At 46.3% G+C, this 21,550-nt stretch overlaps 1 protein-coding gene across 1 annotated transcript in view; it reads left to right on the forward strand.

The window, feature by feature from the left end:
• POLN (DNA polymerase nu) overlaps positions 1–21,550 on the forward strand; it is a 169,001-nt gene that overhangs the window by 64,006 nt on the left and 83,445 nt on the right. The window contains 3 exon segments of the mRNA XM_044913117.1: positions 2,010–2,067; positions 3,001–3,078; positions 3,956–4,070. Of these exon segments, the coding sequence (XP_044769052.1) occupies positions 2,010–2,067; positions 3,001–3,078; positions 3,956–4,070 (251 nt within the window).

Here is a 21,550-nt window from a genome sequence, read left to right on the forward strand (position 1 = left end):
CCTGATGGGAAGTTGGCGGCCGCCCACAGGGCCACTCCTCTACGTGTCCTGTGTCATTTCGCTCACACTGCTTTCAAGATTGTTCTCATCTTTGGTTTTCAGCAGTTTGTGGTGTTTCTGGGCCTGATTTTCTTTTAATTCATCTTATTTAAGGTTGTTCAGCTTCTTGAATCTGAAAAATATGTCTTTCACTAAATCTGGGAAAATTTTAGCCATTATTTCTTTAATTTTTCAGCATTGGTCTCTTTTTTCTCTTTCAGGGACTGAAATAACAATTGTATTGTACTTCTAGTATTATCCCAAAGGTCTCTGAGCCTCTGTTCATGTTTCCCTGACATTTTTCTTTTCTCCTCTATACTGGATAGTTTCTACTATCTTTAAGTTCACTGGCTCTCATTTTCTGTCATCTCTGTTCTGTTACTGAGCTTATCATGTGAATATTTGGTGGTGTTTTAAGATATCACATGATTCTGGGGCGCCTGGGTGGCTCAGTTGGTTAGGCGACTGCCTTCGGCTCAGGTCATGATCCTGGAGTCCCTGGATCGAGTCCCGCATCGGGCTCCCTGCTCGGCGGGGGGTCTGCTTCTCCCTCTGACCCTCCCCCCTCTCATGTGCTCTCTCTCTCACTCTCTCTCAAATAAATAAATAAAATCTTAAAAAAAAAAAAGATATCACATGATTCTATCGTAGAGAAAACTTGAGAGCCACTAGCTTCATACCTCAGGCCTCGGTGTCCTCACCTTAAAAAATGGGGTGACAGTGCCTGCCTTACCTTGCGGGGTTGCTGGGCCCAAAGCATGGGGTCTGAGACATCCAGTAGCCTCACCAGATCCAGTCAGGGAGTCGAGACCAACCGAAACCCAAGGACTTCCATTACCAGGTAGAGTGGGGTGTCTTTGTGGAAGGTACTGCCAAGCACAAAAGGATGTTGCCGCAGAAGTTCTCCTGATTTGAATGGTGGTAACAGGAGAGAAGCTAGCAGGGACATTCAGTCCAAGTTGTAAGGGTGTGAAGGTGCTTAGTGAGCTGTCACAGGCTTTTCAGGGGATGTGGACACACTGTCCACCAGCCACAGGGCAGTTACACATGCCAAGACTGAGGCCAGTACCGAGTGCCAAGAGCACCAGGGGAGGGTGATGGTCAGGGTGGAGAGACCAGAAGTTTCATCTTAAAATATGTTTTTAAGGGGAAACTACAGTATATAAAATTCACAGAAATCTATGTTTAGCATGTTACATAGAAATTTTTAAGTTTGTAGTTTAGGCTGCTGCCAACAGCATTACTGTATATAATTACCACAAGGGCCACACAGGCTGGAGTCGAAAAGAATTGTTCTCATATTTGCTGACTGGACCTGGTGGTGTACTCGCCAACATTACGTTTCAGTGTTAGACGCTTGTATCGCATAATAATATGCTTATGCGTAATACATCGGCATTGGCTATTTTGTTAAGGTCTGATAAAACGTGACATTACATCTGCACACACTGTAAACACCCCAGAAAGTGTTACAATGTTTGCTTTTAACAGTAATAAATATTCTAAAGAGCTTGAAAAAAAACAGTCTTTATGCTTCTTCGGGTACTGAGCATACCTTAAATGGTACAGTTTTGGGGGCGCCTGGCTGGCTCAGTTGGTAGAGCATGCAACTCTTGATCTTGGGGCCATGAGTACAAGAACCACATTGGGCATAGAGTTTACTTTAAAAATAATTTTTTTTAAAAGATTTTATTTATTTATTTGACAGAGAAAGACACAGCGAGAGAGGGAACACAAATGGGGAGTGAGGGAGGGAGAAGCAGACTCCCTGCTGAGCAGGGAGCCCGATGCGGGACTCGATCCCGGGACTCCAGGATCATGACCTGAGCTGAAGGCAGTCGCTTAACCAACTGAGCCACCCAGGCGCCCATTTAAAAATAATTTTAAAAAATAATATTAACATTAAATGATACAGATTAATTTACAAGTAGATATTTCAGCTAAAGCTATTCTCCTCTTATTATTAACAGAATATCCAAGGTATCTCCAAGCACCCAATTCAAATTACTAAACCGCAAAATGTTAAAGGTAACACATTTCTCTCTACTTTGCTGAAGTATTGGGTAACATTTTTTAAAAAACCTATAAGTGTTTATAATTGCTTTCCTGTAGAACTAAATTCTTTGCCTTCCTCAAGTCCTCTGTATTTGCATGACCAGGATTTAAATACACTGAAAAATAAAACACAGCTAAACTGATATGGCACCTCCCTTTTAGCAGTTTACAAGTTAAAATAGATGATAATTATACGAGGAAAGTAGCTCCCTTCCCACCACCTCTCCCCCACCAACTGCCCAATAGAGAAAAAAAACAAACAAACATACAATAGACTGGCTTTTATTAGAGTCCGAAAGCTACTGGAAATGTTTATAAAAGCATACCAACACTGTTCTTTCTTCTGAGCTGTTCCACTGTAAGTTACATTTCTAAAAAAGAAAAAGGTCACATCTGAGCAAAGTAGGTTCTGTGGCCCGTCCCTCCAGCTCCTGCACCCTTGGTGGGGTGCTCCTGCCCTCTGCTTGGACACCACAAGACAGTGAAGCATGACCGGGTCCTTTTCAAATACACAGTCACCCTTAAGCAGGACCCGTGGAGGTGTCTCCTACTGCCCTTTAAAACATATTCTGTGCATCGAGGACCCACGCTTCCCCAAAGCCTGTCTTCTAGGCTGTGAGGCTCTGGTGGCCTCCAGGACATTCTTACTGGAGTACATTCAAGGTCTGCATTTGAGCTGTTCCTCACCAAGAATTCTAGACAGGATGTAAAATTTTAACAACAGAAAGCCTACTTTACTCTCAGCAGTACCATGTTGCTTTTAAATTATATTAATAAAAATATTCAGAAAAGTCAGAAATCTGGACTCTCGACTTTGGAATGATATTAAAATAAACTCTGTGTGAGGAATGGCTGTGAATCAGCTTATGACCAAATTCACCAAGTGCTCTTGAAATACTGTTTCAGGTACAGAAGGCGCGATGCTCACCATCTCCCCGAGGAGCATGTTTGTTGCGCCCAAGGGCCACACCTTGCTGGCAGCAGGCACGTGCAGACGGTGCCAGAGAGACGTCCTATGTCATGGTGGCTCACTTTACATGTTCAAATACTTGGAAGGTGGATAATTTAAAGGTACTTACAAAATTCATTCTTTAAAGTAAATCCTAAGGCAAATATTTATACAAAAGAAAGATTTCTTGTGCACAGTAAATAAGAGCAGATCTGCTTCAAGGGTCCCTCACCTTCTCCAGATCCCAGATGCCCCAACGCGGTCCCACCCAGTCTGCCCCTCCTTTCTCCTCTCTGTCCTCAGCACGCTCCACGCTCTGCCCCACTCGCTCTCTGCAGATGGGCTGGCCTCCAGCCCAGGCCAGCCCCACCTCATGCCCGCGTGGAACCTCTTCACTAGATAACATCTCACTCCCTCTTTCGCCTCCTCTGTCTTGAGGAGGTGTACCCTGACCACCCTCTCCCTCCTGAACCCCCTTTCTTGATCTGTCTTTTCCAGTTCACTTCTCATCTTCTGATGTACCAGATAACTCACACACATTGTCTCCTGCTCCTAGAACATGGGCTCCACGAAGAAAGGCTTATCTGTTTTGTTCATTATCAAATCCCAAGCACACCTCCTGGCACCCATAGGCACCCTCTAAACTTCTGATGTATAGAATGAACAAATAAGTGCATATGGCCTATCCCGGAGGTGTTGCTGGCCTCACGGAAGGCAGGACAAGTACCTTAGACTTGCAGACACAGGGGTGGCCAGTGGCCCTGAGACCAAAGGACCCTGGCAGATGGGTGGGAGGATGTTGCTCTTGATGCTGCAGTGGGGACGGAAGGTTGAGGGTGGGCTGCGGCATGGGTAGCAATGATGAGGGACACTGTTGGCAGATTCAGAATTAATGTGGATTCTATCTCACAGACTTTTCACAGATTGAATTGCGCATTCTTGCACACTTATCTGGGGATCCAGAACTTTTGAAGTTATTCTGGGAATCTGAAAGAGATGATGTATTTTCCACCCTGACTTCACAGTGGTAAGATATATGAGCTCACAATATTATCAGAGCTGCAGGAATGCTGACATGATTTTAAAATCCTGAAGTTATTCCAAGGCTATTTTCATAAGAAGGAAATTATATTTTTCTCTAGTAGTTAATCCTTTTGAGAAAAGAGAAGTAGATAGTTAGAATGCCAAGATTTCCCTAATTATGAAAAAACTGATGGCTCTTCACCACCAAAAATACAGCCCATTGCTAGAGAATGTAATAGAGATATTGGAAGAATCCAATGTGGGAGTCTGTGCTCCCTCCACGCGGGTGTGGGAGCGGCGGGGCTGGGTGTGGGCGCTTCCTCTCCGCACCCCACCCCATCAGGGCCAGGAGCACATCAGACTGCAAGGACAGTCCCTGCCTGACAGTGACCTGCGCTCAAAGAGGATTCTGGAGACAGACAACCTTGGGTTTTGGTGGGCAGTTTGACAGTGTCCTCAAGCACTTGTCCTTGTGCGTCAGTGTTCTTAGGCGGTCAGCTTTTCCTTATCCTGGCTGTGGAACCCTTGCTGCCTCTTGTGCAGAGTGGGCTCTCCCCTCAGACCGCCCTTGCCAGGGGCAGGGGTCCTGCCCAGGCCCTGCTGCAGACGGCTCTTGCGCTGCCGTTCCAGAGCGGGGTCGTGCAGCTGCAAGGGAGGCTGGTAACAGCCACTCTCTGGACAAAGAGGAACAGTCACAGTATCCACCAGAGCCAGGTACGCCGCTGCCTGGCACTCAGTCAGGATTCTGCTACGAGGAAGAAGGGGCACCTCATCTGCTGTCCGTCCCCTCCTTCAGCAGCTGTAGGCACCACCTTCCCTTCCCCTGCAGGCCTCTCCGCCAGGCTGCCCCTCCTGGGGGCCTCCTCACCCATCCCACCTTATCTTGGCGTCCACTCACCCTCAGGAGCCACCCTGGAGGCACCACTCCCTGAAGGCTGGCCTCTGTGTTCTTGGGCCACTACACATCCCTCTCCGTGCCCTTCACTGTCTTTTCTTTTCTTCTTTCTTAAAGATTTTATTTATTTATTTGACAGAGACACAGCAAGAGAGAGAACACAAGCAGGGGGGAGAGGGAGAGGGAGAAGCAGGCTTCCCGCAGAGCAGGGAGCCTGACGCGGGGCCCGATCCCAGGACCCCGGGATCATGACCTGAGCCGAGGGCAGACGCTTAACGACTGAGCCACCCAGGCGCCCCATTCACTGTCTTTTCTGAAGGCGTGTGAGCCCTGCAAGGGCAGGGCCATGTCCCCTCATCCAGCACGGTGCCGGTCCTCCCCTCTCCGCCTCGGCCCCCCTGAGCCACCAGGTGCTCCAGGTACACGCCTCACTCAGGCCTTTCCTTCCCCTGGCTCGGGAAAAGCTCTTTCCCCAAGTGTCCCCGTGACTCACCCTCAGCTCACTGTGTGACGCCTCGGCTTCCCTCGAGGACCAGCCCTCCCACCGCTTCACATCTCTCCGTTGTCTCCACCCCTGCATGTCCCGCTGGAATGTCAGCTTGCAGAGGGCAGGGCCACCTGGCCCTGTACCTGCGGTGCTCCATGAGGTGTGGAGTCTCAGCCTGCATCTGTGAATGAAACAGTCCTGTTGGCCAGGAAGCATCTCCTCTCCAGAAACCCCCCACCACAAGATTTATTTGAATTAAAAAAAAATCAGGAAGAAGTATTGTTGTCAAGGTGACAGAGGAGGGAGGATACTGCTGGACACTGAGCTGGGCTTTAAAGAGTGGTTGTGGGTAGTAGGGTTATGCTGGCATCCCCAGGGGAAGCAACAAACCACAGCAGAACAGGGCATTAGGCGGCGGGACAGCGTGTGGACAGTACGGCAGGATGGTGTGCAGCCATCAGGCCCACTGCCAGCTCCCAGCAGCCTGCCATCTGGCCTTGGGCCGGGGGCCTCCTCTGTGCGTCCCCTCCTCGTCCTAGGCGCTGTCCAGGGGCCCAGCCCTCCCCTGACGCTGGCCACTCTGCTGGGCAGGGCCCATCTCACACTGAGACCTCACAGAGCTGTGGTCTGTGTTCCTCTCCTGCCGGCCGCTCCCACCCCCAGCCGTCCTCCCTGCGCAGGTTCCCTTCCTGTGAGTCCCGCCTGGGATGCAGCCCAGACCCCCCTTCCGTGCCTCCTGCATGCCTGGGTGTGTAGTCGTGGCCTGCTGGATGACCAGTAGGTAAATGAGGGCGTGATGGACCCCACCTCCCCATCGATCTCTGTCAGCTGCTCCAGGTAGGACTTGCTGCTCCCTTCACTTCTCCCCTCCCTGGTTGCATGTTTCCAGCCCTGGGTGATCCCACTCCCTGCTTTCCTATTGCCCAGCCCCAAGATGCTGCAGGAAGCCATAAAGTGGTGAGTGAGTGAGTCCACCATAAATCTGGGTCATCCGACCTGAGAGGGACCCTTATTAGTCTCTACTCATCAGCTGCTCCAAATGTTTTTAGACTTGCCACAAATGTCTACTCTTCTCCCTTAATCTTTTTTTTTTTTAAAGATTTTATTCATTTATTTGACAGAGAGAGACACAGCGAGAGAGGGAACACAAGCAGGGGGAGTGGGAGAGGGAGAAGCAGGCTCCCCGCTGAGCAGGGAGCCCGATGCGGGGCTCGATCTCAGGACCCCGGGATCATGACCTGAGCCGAAGGCAGACGCTTAACGACCGAGCCACCCACGTGCCCCTCTTCTCTCTTAATCTTGAAAGAGAACCTCACCTTTCACTTGATTGACAAAAAAGAGGGCCTCAGACGTGAGCCCCTGAACCCCCTCCTACTTTGTCTCAGTATGTCATTGCATGTCCTCCTCCCAGTCTTCAAAGATTTCTGTCTCAAAAGAGGAAGCATCCTCTATTGCCAAAGTCAGGAAATCAGGACTGTGCATTGCACATCTCTAGGCAATGCCGTACATTTACACATCAGTGTGAATGGCACCTCCTGGAGTTGTGCAGTGCATAACCAGTACAACTTTACATGGCAGTCCTCATGTGGATTCCCTTTATTTTCCATTTTTACTCTGGTGTTGTTCATTTCCCCTTATCGACTTCACCTCTCCCCCCCCCCCCCCCCCCCCCCCCCCCCCACCAACAACAACTGTCTAGGGTTGCCTTCAGGGAAATCCTATTTTCAACCCCATTGGAGCCCTTAGTTACTGTTTAGGTACAAAAGAAGTCTATACTTACTCCTTGTTCTTTCTCACTGCTGGCTCATTCTGGCTTTTTTGAATAAACTTTCACTTTACCCACTTAGGCTTTTCTTCTTCCAATTTGGAGCCTGGAACTCCTCCTATCTAAGACAATGACTGCCTTTCTTCTGGGTGCAGTTGGCGCTGAGGTCCACAGCCTGCACGAGGACGCTCGGGCGCTGCCCACCCGCAACCCCTAGTTCAAAGGCTCTGCAGGGGTCTGTCACTGACCCTGGGCACCTCCAAGTCCCGTGCTCTCTCCTGGCCTGCTGCTCCAGGGAGATGCCCTTCTCCTTGGTTTGCTCCATTGGTTCTTCTTAAAATTGAGATGTCATTTACATACCATAAAATTCACCTTCTGAAAGTGTACAATTCAGCAGGCTTTAATACATCACAAGGTTCTGCAACCATTGCCACTGCCTAATTCCAGAACATTTCCATCCCTCCAAAGAGAAACCCCATCCCCATTCTTGTCGCTCCCCATTTTTCTTTCCCCCATGGAAATCGCTAGTCTGCTCTCTGTCTCTCTTCATTCATCTGTTCTGGATTTTTCACATTAATGGAATCGTACAATATGTGGCTTCCTGTGTCTGGCTTCTTTCACCGAACATAATATTTTTAAGGTTCGTTCTTGTGGTAGCTAATATCAGTACTTCCTTCCCTTTTATGGCTGAATAGATTCCATTATATGGAATCACGTATTCTATATATTTTGGTTTAAACAAGCAAATAATCTTCCATTTGTTTATCCATTCACAGTTGATGAGCATTTGGGTGGTTTCTACCTGGCTATTAGGAATAATCCTGCTGTGAACATTCACATACAAGTGTTTGTGTGGGTACGTGTTTTCATTTCTAATGGGTAGACACCTAACAGAATTGCTTGGGGCATATAGTAATTCTGTCTTTAATTTTTTTTTCTTGTGGTAAGACACAATAACATAAAACTTACCATCTTAACCACTTTAAAATGTACAATGCAATGGCAACTATATTTAAATTTTTGAGGAACAAAATAGCGACACCACTTAACACTCTCATAAGCAGTGTATGGGGTTCCGATTCATCCACATTCTCGCCAGTACTTTTTATTGTCTGTCTGGTTCCATTGGTTCCAGCTGTCCTGGTGGGTGTGAGACGTTGTCTCACGGGGGTTCCGACTCGCGTTCTGTGATGACTGAGGATGCTCAGCACCTCTCCCTGTGCGCGTCATTTGTGCTTTATCTTTGCCTCTTTTCCCTCCTTTGCACCTGGAACACAAGTGCTGACCCGGCTTCCTCCCTAATGTCCTTTCTTTCGTTTCACTCTCCCTCTAGTGAGGATATAACATAATACAGAGTTTTTAAAGCATGTAATAGATTTAGTTACACCCCTGCCCTCTCTCCAGAGGTATGGAAAGCAAGGACAAAGAAGGAAATAATAAAGATAAGAGCAGAAATCAATAAAATCAAAACTAGGAAAACAATAGAAAAGATCAATGAAACAAAAGTGGATTCTTTAAAAAAAATCAATAAAATTCATAAACCAACAAAGATAAAAATAGGACACAAATCATCAATATCAGGAATGGAATAGAGGATATTAATACAGATCCCAGAGGCAGCAAAAGGATAATAAAGGAATACGATAAACAACTTTATGCTAAAAAATCCAACATTTAGGAGAAACGGACCAATTTCTTAAAAACCATAAACTACCAAACCCCAACTAAGGTAAAATAAGTAATCTGAATAGTCCTAAAATCATTTTTTAAATGGAATTTATAATTTATAAGTTTCTGAAAAATAAATCTCCAGGCCTGGATGGTTTCCCTGGAGTATTTTACCAAATATTTAAAGAAGAATTAACACCTGATTGTATATAACTTCTTCCAGAAAATAGAAGAGAAATGAACACTTCCCACTTCATTCTGTAAAGCTGGTATTACCTGATGTTTAAACCAGAGAGAGTAAAAACTAAATAAATAAACAACAACAACAAAACCCAAACCCACTGCAGACCAATATCACTCACAAACTTAGGTGCTAAAATCCTCAACAAAATATCAGCAAGCTGAATCCAACAATGTCTAAAAATAATTATTCACCATGTCCAAGTGGGATTTATTCCAGGCATTCAAGATTGGTTAAACATTTGAAAATCAATTAATATAATACACACGTGATAAAGCTAAAGAATAAAAATAATGTGATTATATCTGTTGACCCAGACAAAGCATTTGACAAAATCCAACATTCATTCATGATAAAAATTCTCAGGAAGTTAGAAAGAGAGAGGAACTCCCTCAACTTGATAAAGAGCATCTTCAAAAAACCAACCTGCAGCTAACAACACATTTAATGGTGGAAGGCTGAATGCTTTCCCTCTAAGATCAGGAACAACTTGTCAGTATTGAATGTTGAAGCCCTAACCACTGAATAAGGCAAGAAAAAGACATAAATGGTATGCAGATTGGAAAGGAAGAAATAAAACTCTCTGTTTGCAGATGACATGATTGTCTATATAGAAGTCTCAAAGAACATACAAGAAAAGAATTTTTTTTAACTCCTAGAACTAGGAAGTTCAGCAAGGTCACAAGACACACTATCAACACATAAAACCCAGTTGCATTTCTATAAACTGACAATGAACATGCAGAAAATCAAAATGAAAAACACAAGATCATTTAAAATCACTCCAAAGATAATGGAGTCATATGTAAAGTATCCGAAGAGAATGAAGTACTTAAGTACTCGGTTAACAGAGGATGTACAGGATCCACATGTGTTGGATTACACAGTGCCAGTGAAAGCTGTCCAAGAGGACCTAGTGAGTGCGGACACACTACTGCGTGGAATGGAAGACCCAACATAGTAGATGTGTCCAGTCTTCCTAGGTTTATCCGTGGGCTTAATTCAAGCCCAATTAAAAGTGAAGGAAGTGCTTTGTAGACCTAAGTAAGCTTAGTTTAGATTTATGTGGAAAGGCACAGGCCCTGGAAGAGCTAAAACAATCTTGACAAAGAATAAAGTGGGAGGAATCACTAGCTGATACTAAGATATGGTATGTGGTAATCAAGAGAGTGGGGTGTTGGCAGAGATCAATGGAACAGAAAAGAGAAGCCAGAAATAGACCCACACAAATATGCCCAATTGATTTTTGAAAACGGTATGGAGTATCAGGCAGAAAATAATTCTCTTCAGTTTCATGTCAAGCTGATCACCCAAAAAGCCAACTTGAGAAGTTCATGTCTACATTGGATACTGTATATGTCTTTTCTGCATCTTATTAGCTTGTATTAGTTTTTGAGAGAACTTCAAAGATAAGAAGCTTTTAATATTTGCATGATGGTTGCCTCTAATTCCCCACACTTGTGACTTAGACTATAATTAGTCGCTGTGGAAATGATTTTTATGTTCCAAACAGAGGACTAGAATAGCACATGGTAAAAAGCCACAAGATCAAGTATACTTTTTTTTTTTTTAAGATTTTATTTATTTATTTGACAGAGAGAGACACAGCGAGAGAGGGAACAGAAGCAGGGGGAGTGGGAGAGGGAGAAGCAGGCTTCCCCGTGGAGCAGGGAGCCTGATGCGGGGCTCGATCCCAGGACCCCGGGATCATGACCTGAGCCGAAGGCAGACGCTTACCGACTGAGCCACCCAGGCGCCCCGATCAAGTATGCTCTTAAAAACGTTTGTTTCATGCAAATGTCTTATTGTTTGAAACTCAAAAAGCAAATGGGAAAGTTGATATTCTATTCTAGAATATTTAGTAACATTTTCAAAGACTAACAATTTCCTTGAAAAACCTCTAAGGATACATAGATTACATATAAAAATGGAGACATGGAACAAGTCTTAGAAATCCTCTGTAAAGCTGTGATTTGATCCATAAAGCCTGAGACCCTGAGAGCTGGGACCTGCCCACGGAGGGAGCTAGGACCAATTTTAGAGCCGCTGCGGCAGCTTCAGCATTTTCAAATGCACATGGAAGACAGCCATTCTACCCTGCAGGTCCAACACAGACCACAGGGCATCTTTCTACAGGGTAATCACTACATATTTGCCCAATTGTTAACAGTTTTACAAAATGCAAGTAAAAACCTTTCCTTATTGGCTGTGCATTTAACTCAACATTTTCAGAGTGAAACTTAGAAATTTTCACTGTAGAATATATCAATTTTTCTTCTGCTTAAGACCTTCTGGGGTGCTTTTCTGAGATATTCTCTCATAAGGCAAGTGTGGTAGATGGTGTTGTGGGCCGCTGCCCTGCTCTCAGGGGAGATGGTGCTTCTCTACCCAGCAGACGTCAGACTTGGGCCTGTGACTGGCTCTGGCTAACAAAATGTAAACGGAAGTGGCACATGTCGCCCCTAAGCTGAGGCCTTAAGAAATTGCACATGATTCCTCTTGATTTCTCTCTGTCACCATACCTGGCAACATTGATCGACGCCGCTCCGTCATCCTGCATTATGTATGGCAGGCCAGCCTGGGGGCAAACTGTAGTGAAGATGAAAGATCAACTATCCTTGCTGTGGATAGTAAGATTCTGGCGTAATTAATCATGGCAGCATCACTTGGCCTAACATAGGATCTATGGGACTTGGTGCCACAAGTAAGAGGTTGTATAACGAATCCTAAAACATATGGCCCTGGCTTCAGAGAGGGGTGGCAGGTGATGAGGAGACGTCTGCTGGAGGCTGGGCGATGGCGTTTGGTAAATGGTATAACATTTGGTGAGATTGTCTTTTGTGATAATTTGTGAGGCAGATAATACCCTAATGAGCTGAAGCCTTAGGCAGAGTGGACCAGCAGGACTAGGACGTGCGCTGGTTGGTCGTGTCTGCATGAACGAGGTACTGCAAGAAACAAACTCAGAAAAGAATTGGCCAGTGTACACGTAGGCATGAAAGGGAACAGAAATTCCAGAAAATTGGAGTCTTAGGCATTTGAACACAGAAATGATTCTCATCTCCAGCCAGTAAAAGATGAATCTGAAAAGGGTTTTGAGCAACAAAGGCCAATTAAAACACCGCCTTTAACAAATTAAAGGTGTGGCCTTAATGCCTACCGTTCATGTCTCTGAAAGACTCAAGGTGGCACCTGTAAGTTCTGAGTTAGACCGCATAGCTCCAGACAAAAAGAGACTAGCGGTGGCTTTCCCACAAACTCCTGATAAACTCAAGGCACCTGCAGTAAAGTCTAGAGAGAGGATACATCTCCAAATGAATTATGGATGGGTCTGTTGGCCCGTGGAGCTGAATGAAGTCAAATGGAACTGATTACGTTTCTGAGAGTGGTACTTCCCAGAGGACCACCAGTCTGGACTAAAAGAGGCATTGATTGTTTGAGACTTGGACCCTGGGGCCCCACATTTTCTACGAGAAGATGCTGTCTGGGATATATGCTCATCCCCCAGGGAAAGAAAATTTCTCACTGCCCTCTTACATGTACCAAGAAATATAATGGAAAAGGAAATCCCAGGAGATGGATAAAAAGCCATGGAGAGCAATGGACTAGGAATATACTCCTGAGGAACAGATTCAGGGCCTTGTCAAGGACCCTCTTTCACGCCCAGAGAAGGGCCCCCTCAGCACCTACCCAATGAGAATGCTGCAGACACTGACTGCCATGCGTCTCGCACTCTTCCCGTTTCCAGACCCGTGTGTTTGTTGTGGTCGTCCTGTGCTGCCCAACAGCTACAGCTCACCTGGGTGCCAGGAAGGCCTGGACTTTTTAGTCCATTGGCCTACAGAGAAAGAGGAGCCGCATCAAGACCTGCCATGAAGATGATCACAAAATCCTGATGCCCTGCTCAGATGGGACTTGGGATTGTCACCTAGACAAGGGGGAGGAAAGCAAATATGTGTGACCAGATATATTATTATTCAAAAATCTTTGTCTTCCTCCCCAGAGGAAGAGTGTACTTTCTCACCCATTGACTCCAGCTTGGCTGTGTGACTTGCTTCAGCCAATGGCATATGAATGCAAATGATGTTTGTCACCACTGGGTCACACGGGATTCTCCAGACTCTCTTCTTCCTCTGCCATATGACAGCCATCACTGTTCCAGATACGGGCTGGGCTGCACCCCTAAATTACAGGATGTAGATCACACGAGGCAGAACCTCAGCTGACCCATGATGGACGCGCTGCATGAACAAGAACCAGCCCTTGTTCGTGTAGGCCTCTGAGCATAGCCTCGTCTGGCCTTGCCACAGAACAACGGTGCAACCCTTTGTTTTGCCACAATTTAGGTATGTCTCCATTAAAGATGAAATTAAATCCCACATTCTATCTGCTTCATTAGTGAGTTGATACCAGGCTTCAGTAATCTCTGAGTAAGCAGACTAGTGTTGTGGAGGATTATATGTGTGCTCTGGGCACTCCAGGCTGACTTTCCATGACTGCCTAAGATGTTCTATGCCTAGAAGGCCAAGAACAACTTAGAGGGTTTTTGTTGGGTTACTACCAACAGTGCTGAAGAACCTCCTTGCAACCTCGTGGTTTGGGTTCCTGGGTCACACTGCCACATGAAGGAGGAGCCAAGTTTATAGGTTACATCCCCTGGAAAGTGAGCATGACCCCCTCTGCACCTTTCTTCTGATGTGCACCTCATCCTGTAGTGGATTAGATGTCCTAACATGTGGCTATCTTAGTGGGGCTGTTTTTTAAGTTGTAATTCATGAGAACATTAAACAATGAATTTCTAGTTAAGATATAAAAAAAGAACAGACCTGTACCCCTGAAACAAATAATACATTCTATGTTAATTAAAAAAAAAAAAAATGTAAAGAAAAAATCACAAGAGACTGTTGCTCTAACCCTAACAGTAAAACCAAGATAAGTAAATTACAATATTAGTTTTTCTAAATTTACCAGAGAGCTGAGGATACAACTAAGTGAACAGAACTCCAGACAGTGATGAGCCCTTCACAGAAATGAAGAAATCCAAGGCTTCTCTCATCACTGGTGGAGGGCTGGCAGTGGAGGACTCTTATCTTTCAGTGGGGAGGAAGAGACCAGCTAAGCTTAATTAAATGTGGTCTGGTGTGACAGAATTCTAAAGTGGCCCAGCTACAGATCCCATCACTTAGCAACTTGTTCCCATGAGTCTTTATGGAGGGTCTAGGGGCAAATATCAAAGCTGAGGGCAGGTCAGGGCAGCTGAAAGTAGTCAACCCTCAGCATCCTGGGACCTTCAGCCACCAAGGGCTGGGTTACGGCAGAAGGCTGGGAGAACCCACAGCCCCCTGACAGGCATTCTGGTACAGGAGCGCTCTCCCATGGTGCAGAAAGCTGGGTGAGACTGGAGGGCAAAGCAAACTTCCTAGCAACCCAAAAAGCTGGCAGCTGGTTGGTAACACAAAGAGAGATCTCTTGTGGTCTGAAACACTGACAGTGTAACTGCAAAGCTCCAAGAAATCCTGGCAATTGTGCCAGTTCTCAGACTGCAGACCCCATAGAAGGGAAATTTCTGAACCCACTTTCAAAACATTACAACTCAATAGTGAACCGAATCAAACTAAAGTTGCAATAAAGTCCAGACCCAGCCCAACCACAGATCAAATTGACTTTGCTCCCAGCTCTAGTGACCTGACATAAAAAATGGTGTGTCCTTTTTAGGAAGTAAATATTTACTTCAGTCTCTACTCTCCAAAATGTCTAGCAAATAATTTTTTTAGCATTTTAAGACCTAAGAAATAAGAAAATGTGACTTACGACCAAGAGAGTAAGCAATCAATATAAGTCAACCAAAGAGATGGCCCAGATGTTGGAACTATCAGAAGAGATTTTTTTTATTATAAAAATGCCAAAGTATCTAAATGAACAAGTAGACAATATGTGTTAAGAGATGGTTAATTTTTTTTTTTAAGATTTTATTTATTTATTTGACAGAGAGAGACACAGCAAGAGAGGGAACACAAGCAGGGGGAGTAGGAGAGGGAGAAGCAGGCTTCCCCATGGAGCAGGGAGCCCGATGTGGGGCTCGATCCCAGGACCCTGGGATCATGACCTGAGCCAAAGGCAGACGCTTAACGACTGAGCCACCCAGGCGCCCCAGAGATGGTTAATTTTAATAGAGATGTGGAAACTATAAAAAGAACTCAAATAGAAATGTAAAAGATGAAAATACAATGACGAAACCAAGAATCCATCAGATAGCTTCACAGCAGACTGAACCCAGTGTAGGAAAGAAACATCAGCTTGAAGACAGGCCAGTAGGAAGTGTCCCAAATGAAATAAAAAGAGGTAAAAAGTGAAAACCACCCAACCAACCAGAGAGTCCAAGATATGTGAGGCAATATAATGGTTTAACCTGTGTATATTTGGCATCTCATGAGAACGGAGAATTTGAAGGTAAAATGGCTGCGAACTTGGCAAAATTGATTAAAGGTATCGATCTGCATATGGAGAAGGCTCAACAAATCCCTAATAAGTTAAACACAAAGAGAACCACACATTAGGCACATTACAGTCAAACTCACAAACACCAAAGAGAAGAGAAAACCCCAAAAGCTGCAGAGGGAAAAAGACACGTTATATACAAAGAAGAGTATGTATTACAGCTGAATTTTCCCAGAAACAGTGGAGACCAGAGGATGAAGGGATAACATCCTTGCCGTGCTGAAAGAGTCCATCTAGATTTCTGTATCCAGAAAATTATCTCCCAAAAATGAAGGCAAAATAATTTCAGATTTATGAAATCTGAACGAACGTGTCTTAGCAGACCTGCACTACTTGGAATGTCAAAAGCAGTTCTTCAGGCTGGAGAGAATGAGGCCACTGGACCTGGAGGTGCAGGCAGGAATAAAGAACCCCAGGGACGGTGAAGACAGATACAGAAACATGCTTAGCTTCATTTTACATTGTTTATTTTATATGTTTTGTATAGTTCTATATCCGACTTATATATGGTTTTGAATTCTTGAAAAGACTTTAAACAGTTTTTTAAGTTTACAGCATAGAAATAAAATATAATCCACGTATGAGTGAAACCATATGAAAAGTCACTCATATGTGGAATATGAGAAACAGTGCAGAAGAGAAGGGAGGGAAAACTGAATTGGAAGAAATCAGAGAAGGAGACAAACCATGAGAGACTCTTAACTCCAGGAAAGAAACTGAGGGTTACAGAAGGGAGGAGGGTGGGGGGATGGGGACACGTGATGTGATGAGTGCTGGGTGTTAGACGCAACTGATGAATTGTTGAACACTACGTCTGAAACTAATGATGTACTATGTGTTGGCTAATTGAATTTAAATTAAAAAATATATACATAAGACATAAAAAGTACAATGGGCAGGAGGGGGAGAATGTGGAATTATGTTATTGCAAGTTTCTCACTTGCCCGTGCCTCACTGTAATTGTATCTAAAGGCAGACTATGACGACTTGAAGATGCGTGTTACAATTTCTAGGGCAACCTGTAACACAATACCTAGACAAGTCAGCACAGGAGATAAAATGGGATATTAAAAATAAGTGATTCGGTGTGCCTGGGGGCGCTCAGACTGTTAAGCATCTGCCTTCGGTTCAGGTCCTGATCTGAGAATCCTGGGATCCAGCCCAGTGTAGGGCTCCCAGCTCCGTGGGGAGTCTGCTTCTCCCTCTGCTTCTCTCTCTCTCTGTCTCTGTCTCTCATGAATAAATAAATAAAATCTTTAGGGCGCCTGGGTGGCTCAGTTGGTTAAGCAACTGCCTTCGGCTCAGGTCATGATCCTGGAGTCCCGGGATCGAGTCCCACATCGGGCTCCCTGCTGAGCAGGGAGTCTGCTTCTCCCTCTGACCCTCTTCCCTCTCGTGCTCTCTATCTCTCATTCTCTCTCAAATAAATAAATTAAAAAAAAAATAAAACCTTAAAAAAAAAAGAGGTTGCTTGGTTCTCTGGCATATTTAATTCCTTCCAATATTTCTACAGGCATTGGCAATTTTTAAACAGTTCAGTGTCAGCCACAGCCAAGCTCCAGAGTCTGGGCAACACATAGAGTCACAGGGCCTGCCTTACAGGGAGAAAACTGGGAGGGAAGAATTGGGATAATATTCCATTAAGAGTATTCTTAAATTTTAATGGATTTCAATACATTTAATGCAATGAATAATTTATTCTGGAGCCCTAAAAGAGATTTGGAAGAAAAGTTGGCAGAACTTGCTTTTGTTCTGACGGCCTGTGCATGTCCTCTCTTCTGTGCCCAGAAGGCTTCCATCCCTCTTTCTTCTCTTCTTTTTATCCCTTTAACAATACAAACAGCACTCACCGTTATGCCTTGCATTGTTTTAAAGACATCTCATTTAATACCAACAAGAACCTGTGATTATTCCCCCATCTTTTGGAAAAACTGAGGCCAAGGTTGTTTTAGTAACTTGGACAAGGTCACATAGTCGCTGCCTAAGCCCCGTGATCCATATCCAGTTTGTGATTCTAGAGCCATGGCTCTTAACCCTTGGGGCTTTAGGGAGTAAGCACCCCACTCCTCTTCCTTAGCCTCCTACTGATAGGGCCTCCACTGGGGTTTCAGTTGAAGAGGAGACCATTTGCTGAGATGTGGCAGGGCAAAGCCCTGTGCACCAGCCCCAGTGGGCGCGCTTGGAGGAGCAAGTCCCAGGGTCTAGGCAGTCTTCCTGGAGGCAGAGACGGAGTCTACAAGGTCACAGATGCAACCAGGGCCGCAGCTCCCCCAAGAGGAGCAGGAACAGTCCACTCCTCACCCTCTGAGATCTGCCAGGGTGAAGCTGCAGTGCCTCAGGGTCTAATCCCTCAGGACATGGGACAGCATGAGGACTCAAGGAGGTAGAAATGGGAAACGCCACGCAGAAACCCACGGAGAAGGATGTCAGGAGAACAGACTCCAAACCACAGGCTTCATTCTGATGAAGCTGGAGTGGAAAGCATGGCTTGCAGTATGGTCAGATGGACCACTCCTACCTGCCCCTAAATTGGACCTAGCCCCATTCTGCAGAAGTTGCCCAGGCGAGGGCAGGGCTCGTGGTAACATTCTTACGCGGCAGGCGAGACTTGTGTTTATGTGGCCCGCGTTCGCGTCATTAAAACAAATGTCAAGTACAACAACCGATCAGAATTACAGGGGCCTGTTGGGGTGACCCCCCCCCCCGGACATGGCATAGATTCTGAAGCCTGGGAGCCCTGCAAGTGTCCCTCGAGAGATTCGAAAGGAGGACATAGGGAAAGATATCCAGCCCAGGGTTCACATTGACAGGAAACCAGGAAGGGTGTTCACGTGGACTTCTCCATGGGAGATTTTTTCAAATTGGGTCTTGAAGATGTTTCTTTCTCCACAGCTGCAAGGCAGAGGGAACATCTCCTTCATTTATTTCTTAGACTTTTTTTTAACTATGAAGACTTGCATTTTTAAGGCCAGACTCTGGAATTTCTTTAGTTAGCATTATGAACCAAAGGCAGATGCACAGAGATGACCTTGGCTGAAGAAATGAAGAGCCCGAGGAGGAGCTGAGGCAGCAGGAGTGACGTGTGCAACAACGCCCTGCCTTCTTCCAGGGTGTCCCCGCAAGCCGGGACCAAGGGGGCCACCAGGTTCAGCAGTGGGAAGGCTGGCGTCAGAACTGGCTTTGGAGAACGGGGAGGCGCAGAACTCAGGTTTCCTGGGGCTCCGGTGACCCGCGGTCGTCTGTCCACAGTTCAGAGTGGGGCCATGCCCGCTTGCTCAGAGCCCCCGGCCCAATGAGCAGAGATTGTCAGCCTGCAGACCTCCCTTCACAACACCACACTGGGGACGTGCCCACAGGTGGAGGTAGAGGTCACTTTTCCTGGGCCATCCATCTTGTTGAGAATCCTCTGGTTCATTTTCCTCCTCTTCCTCATCTGTCTGGGGTTGTACATGCCTGTGCAGACTCACAACGAAGGTACTTGGGGGTGGGTGGTGGAGGAGTCAGGGCACGCAGCCATTCTGCGCATAACGCGGGATTCATAGCCCTGCGTTCAGCCCCACGTCTCCCCCGCTTTGGGCTCCACCTGTACTCCCAGCTGTCGCCCCAGCCTCCCCCGCCCCCACCATCTTTTATAAATGTGCAGAAATGAAATCCCTTGCTGCTGGTAGCCCCTCTCCTGTTCTCTTCTTTCTTGTAGATTTATTTTAATTCCTTTGCTTTATGTTAGTGGAGCCTCAGGAGGGAACAGAGATAGATGTGTGTGACTGACCTTCCGTGTTGGACTAGAAGCCTGTGGGTTGGCTTTCAGCGAGGAAGCATGGGTGTTTCTCTGTGGCTCTGGAGCAGGGGTCCTTGCATCGTCTGGGGGAATGGTGACAGGCTTGAATCGGAGAAGTCAGCAGAGGTGGCAGAGCCGGCAGGAATGGAGTTGATAAGACTTAGGATGTGGGGAGCAGGGGAAGTCAGGGTGAGTCAGGCCTGAGTGGGCGGTGGGGGCCGTGAGAAGGGGGTGCAGTGGGAGGAAGCAAGAGTCCAGTCCGAGCTTGTGGAACTGGAGAGTCTCTGCCACATCCACAGGGAGCACCACCCGGGTAAGTTCAGCCGACTGAGCTCAGAAGGGAGGTCACGGGGGGCCTCGGTAGATACTCAGGAAATGGTAGCTGTTATCAGTGCTCTTGGGAGGGACGTAACTGTGTGCAGGTGTGTGTACATGCCCTGCCTCTGCACGTTTCTGAGGCTCAGTCTGATTCACTGCCTCCCTCGCAGCCCCCCCCACAGCACTCACCTCCCCTGAATGGGCGTGAGCTCGTGGCAGGCACCACTCCCCGCTGGCTGGACCTCCTCTCGGGGCTCAGGAGCTGAGAGAGTGGACAGCCCTGAGCTGAGGACCTAATCTGCCCTCAGGGCCCTGCTTCCTCCTGAGGCTGCAGATGCAGCTGAACCAGCGCCTGTGGTCTGACCGGGGCCGTGGTAGCCCCGCAGCTGGGCGCGGGAGCGGCGTGGGCCTCCGCCTCTCTGTCAGATCCCTGTCCAGAGAGTTCTAACTATGCATTCAGGACTCCAGGAGTGGTTTTCTAGGGGAAATTTGAATAAAGAGCTCAAGGACTAATCTGCTTTCCTATGAGAAAAGTGATTAACTTTCATACATTGCTGGTGGGTGAACACGGGGCAGCCACTGTGGAAAACAGTCTGGTAGTGCCTCAGAAAAGTGAAACAAAGTTACCATATGACCCAGCAGTTCCACTCCGAGGTATCTACCCCAGAGAAATGAAAACCTCTGTCCACAGGAAGACCTGCACATGAGTGTGCACATCACCCAAAGGCCCTCAGCAGAAAAGGCAGGCAAACTGTGGTCCCTACGGCAGCGTAGTTAGTATTCAGCCACAGAAAGGAATGACACCTGTTACTACATGGATGAACCTTGAAAACGTCACACTGAGTGAAAGAAGCCAGTCACAAAAGGCCACATATTCTGTGATTCCATTTATACATGTGACATGTCCAGAACAGGCAAATGTATGGAAACAGAAAATAGACTACCAGTGGCCAGGAGTTGGGACATGAGGAGAATGGAGAGTGACATAACAGGTATGGGGTTTCTTTTTGGAGTGATGAGAATGTTCTGGAATTAGTAGTGACTGTTGACAGAGCATGTGTGAATGTACTGAAAAGCCCTGAAGTTTGTACCTTTAAAGGGTGAATTTTATGGCATGTAAATATATCTCAATAGTAAAACAACAACAAAGAAAAGGGTAAAAGGAATTATTGACTCCCCCTAACAATTTCTGTAATTAAAGTTAAAACATGGATGGAAATATGGGTACAGAGTTTGGGATGATGAAAGAGTTCTGGAAATAAGTCCTAGTGATGATTATGCAACATCATGAATGTACACAATGCCACCAAATTCTACACTTGGGCACGGTTAAAATGATAAATTTTAAGTTATGTATATTTTACAAAAGAAAAAAAACACTAAGGGAATTAATTATACCTTAAATGAGTGTCTTCGTCACTCGCTGTGAGGACACTAAGAAATACCAAGCTTTTCAGCTGGAGATTTATTGGCTCTACATCTGAGCCTGACGGGCCCCGGGACCCCGTCTGAGACTGGCTGCCTGTGTGGGCCTCCCTCCTCTCTGCACCTCATTCTCTCCTAAGCCAAACTGCTTCTCTGCCTGCCTTGTGGGCCTGGCCACTGGAAGGTCAGTAGGCTTCCGGCCAGCCTGGAGATCCCCAGGAAGTACGTCTTTGGCCCAGGCTGTGTCTCTGCTTCCAAGAACTTGATGGCGGGTTAGGGTCTGCACTTCTCCCCTGGTCCCCTCTCGGGCAGCTGCCCCACTGTGTGCTGGAACTGTTTCCCTGCATCTGTGTCATCACTAAGTATGGTCAGACTTCATCTTTGCCGGTCTACTCTGTGGAAAGTGAGG

Source organism: Neomonachus schauinslandi, chromosome 2 (assembly GCF_002201575.2).
Source record: "Neomonachus schauinslandi chromosome 2, ASM220157v2, whole genome shotgun sequence".
NCBI lineage: Eukaryota > Metazoa > Chordata > Mammalia > Carnivora > Phocidae > Neomonachus > Neomonachus schauinslandi.